The sequence below is a fragment of the Marmota marmota genome, unplaced genomic scaffold (genome assembly GCF_001458135.2).
Source record: "Marmota marmota marmota unplaced genomic scaffold, marMar, whole genome shotgun sequence".
Taxonomy (NCBI): Eukaryota; Metazoa; Chordata; class Mammalia; order Rodentia; family Sciuridae; genus Marmota; species Marmota marmota.
Window position 1 is genome coordinate 7,125,271 of NW_026000093.1, and position 3,562 is coordinate 7,128,832.

A 3,562-nucleotide genomic window follows, 5' to 3' on the forward strand; every position below is an offset into this window, starting at 1 on the left:
GTTGTTGTCTTTATATTTTACCTTTATTTAATTTTTTTTGGTGGTACAGGGAATCAAACCTAGGGCCCCGTGCAAGTCTTTCCATTATACAAATCTAACTTATGAAACGCACGAGAAACAGTTTTGTTAAATGTATCTTACACATTTTAATTTGAATTTTTTCAAGGGTTTATTTATCATGAATAAAAACTTTAAATTTCTTCAGGGTGATGGACCAGAGGAGAATGAACGTCATTCCTTATTTAAATCTTGTTTTAAGTAGTAGAATTTACCTTGGACATAACATTTTTAACACAATGCAAGTAAGGCGAGTCCTTGGGGAGAGACTGCATTCGTTTATTTTAAACACTATCTTCTGCCTTAGAAAAAAATATATTTGCAGAAGGCACCCGTACAGTCCCTTGGAAGGAAGCAAGTTCATCCAGCACTGAAAATATCCTTGCCTTCTATAATAAAGATGTGATTTGAGAGAGAATAGAACCGATGCTTAGCTGCTAATGTGAACTATCTTGGGTAAGTACCTCTATCTTGCAGTAGTCAGCGCCCCGAGAAAGTTCTTCAGTGGCTCCCCTTCCCCAGTAGGACCGGACGTGGCGCCAGAACCCGGCTCCAGCCAGTTTTCCTGGGGGCAGGTGTAGCCCAGGGCGCTGGACCGGGGGAGGGGAAAGGGGCGGGCTTGGGGTTAACTAGGCCTTGAGACTCGGACCACAGGCCGGGCGTGGGCCTAACAACGCCGACCCGGCCCGCCCCCGCCGCTCCATTGGCCACAGCTGTGCAGAAAAGGGCTCGCGGCCAGGGGGTGCTTGCAGTGTCACTGGGCCGACCGGGGACTTTAGTTAGTGTGCTGGGACTGGCTGGGGACGCAGGTGGCAGCTAGGGGCCCGGAGGCTCTCGCAGCTCTCTAGGTATCTCTTGCCTCCCTCTCCACCCCGTCCTCCCCAATCCCGGGTCGGGGGAGGTGGCGTGTCCTGCGGAGGGTAGCGGGGCGCGGGGCAGGGCTGGAGCGCCATGAGCAGTCCGGATGCGGGGTACGCCAGTGACGACCAGAGCCAGCCCCGGAACGCGCTGCCAGCGGTGATGGCCGGGCTGGGCCCTTGTCCCTGGGCCGAGTCGCTGAGCCCCCTCGGGGACATGAAGGTGAAGGGCGAGGCGGCGGCCAGTACCGGAGCGCCGGCTGGGGCTGCCGGCCGAGCCAAGGGCGAGTCTCGCATCCGGCGGCCGATGAACGCCTTCATGGTGTGGGCTAAGGACGAGCGCAAGCGGCTGGCGCAACAGAACCCGGACCTTCACAACGCTGAGTTGAGCAAGATGCTAGGTGAGTCCAAGCTGGGCGCCAGGCTACCGATCTCCGGTGCGAATCGCGGAGCCACTTCCTTGAGCCCCAAAGATTTTTTGTTTATTTTGTTTTGCTTTGCTTCTGAGACCAAGTGTGTGTTGTAGCCTCGTCCATCCCTGCGGACACTCTGTTCATTTCCCGCCTCCTGCTCCCCTTCTTTCCAAACGGGCTTTTGGTCTTTTTAGTCCGTGCTCGCATTACCCAGATGGCCAGGGCGCGAGTGCAGTGGTTCTGAGGAGGTGGCTTCCCGGTGCCTCCGAGCTGCGATAGAGCACCCCTGCCTCTACTTGGGTCAGTCGTGTCAGAACTCAACCCCTTCCCAGCCCAGGGAATATTTCAAGTTTTTTGAAACGATCGGAGATGGGTGAGAGGAGAGGCCACTTCTAGGAGCCCAGAAGAAGTGAGGAGTACCCTTAGAGGACGTGTTTTCTCCCAAGTGCTGGAACCTTCCCCCTTCAACTTGACTTGGTTTCTCCTCTGGTTTTACAATTCAAGATTGGGGTGGGAGAGGTAGGGCTAGGTAAGGCCTGGGGCGGGAGCGCCGTTGGGTAAGCCCTGCGCCCCTCTCCACCTTCCCATTTCCATTCAGGCAAGTCGTGGAAGGCGCTGACGCTAGCGGAGAAAAGGCCCTTCGTGGAGGAGGCCGAGCGACTGCGCGTGCAGCACATGCAAGACCATCCCAACTACAAGTACCGGCCGCGGCGGCGCAAGCAGGTGAAGCGGCTGAAGCGGGTGGAGGGAGGCTTCCTGCACGGTCTCGCGGAGCCGCAGGCTGCGGCTCTGGGTTCCGAGGGCGGCCGCGTGGCCATGGACGGCCTGGGCCTGCCCTTCGCAGAGCAGGGCTTCCCGGCTGGCCCGCCACTGCTGCCCCCGCACATGGGTGGCCACTACCGTGACTGCCAAGGGCTGGGTGCACCATCGCTGGACGGCTACCCGCTGCCCACGCCCGACACGTCCCCGCTGGATGGCGTGGAGCCAGACCCGGCCTTCTTCGCTGCACCTCTGCCAGGGGACTGCCCAGCTGCCGGCACCTACAGCTACGCGCAGGTCTCGGACTACACGGTGCCTCCAGAACCGCCTGCTGGCCCCATGCATCCCCGGTTGGGTCCAGAGCCCTCTGGCCCTGCAATGCCAGGCCTCCTGGCGCCCCCCAGCGCCCTTCATATGTACTACGGCGCAATGGGCTCACCCGCGGCGGGAGGCGCGCGCGGTTTCCACATGCAGCCACCACAGCAGCAGCCGCCGCCGCCGCAGCAGCATCCCCCGCCGGGCCCCGGGCAGCCTTCACCTCCTCCGGAGGCTCTGTCCTGCCGGGATGGCACGGACCCCAACCAGCCCACCGAGCTCCTCGGGGAGGTGGACCGCACGGAATTTGAACAGTATCTGCACTTCGTGTGCAAACCCGAAATGGGTCTCCCCTACCAGGGACATGACGCCAGTGTGAATCTCCCGGACAGCCACGGGGCCATTTCCTCCGTGGTGTCCGATGCCAGCTCAGCGGTATATTACTGCAACTATCCTGACGTTTGACAGGTCCTGAATCCGCCCCAGCCTGCAGGGCAGAAGCACAGTGTTACACTCTTTCTGGAAAAAAGCTAAGGAAATCCTTAGCCTCACGTCGTTTTGTTTTGTTTTTAAGTTGCCTTGGCATATAATTTATGGTAATTTATTTTATTTGCCACTTGACCAGTTGTGGGTATGTGAAGTATTGTTTAAAATTTATTCAGGGCCTTCCCCCCCCCCCCATAGCATTGTCAAAATCCCCTTTCCAATTTCAGTTTAACCTGTCCCGAATGGGTCCCACAACAATTTGCTCCTTTTCTTGAAAGTTTATTGATTGAAGAAATTTTGCCCGATGTGTTTTTAATCTTTTAAAAAATAAAATCTGCTTTTTCACTCTAGCAGTGCCTCTGTCACATAGTCTTAACAGAAACCAATTGTTTAGATCAATGTTAAGTATTAATATATAACGCTATAAGTTTCTCATTTTCCTACAATAGCAGACCATAATGCTTTCATGGAGTCCTAAAAATGAATATTAGAATATGCAAGTTGTATGTAATTGTTCTTGCTAGGGAAAAAAAAAAGCCTCATGGAATAAGCCTACTTCACATATTTCAAGTGATCTTGATCTATGAAAGGTTATTGTTAATATTGCAAATGTTTCTAATTTCGATAGATCACTTTAGCCAGAGGGGATGTCCAAATAGTTTTGGTTTTCTAGTT

At 54.6% G+C, this 3,562-nt stretch overlaps 1 protein-coding gene across 1 annotated transcript; it reads left to right on the top strand.

Annotated features, from left to right (window-relative positions):
* The first annotated feature begins 721 nt into the window (after positions 1–721).
* On the top strand, positions 722–3,237 carry Sox17 (SRY-box transcription factor 17). Its single transcript, XM_015485793.2, has 2 exons — positions 722–1,315; positions 1,926–3,237. Exons 1-2 carry the CDS (start codon positions 1,009–1,011, stop codon positions 2,864–2,866), a joined length of 1,248 nt encoding a protein of 415 aa, XP_015341279.1. The 5' UTR covers positions 722–1,008; the 3' UTR covers positions 2,867–3,237.
* Positions 3,238–3,562: the final 325 nt, after the last annotated feature.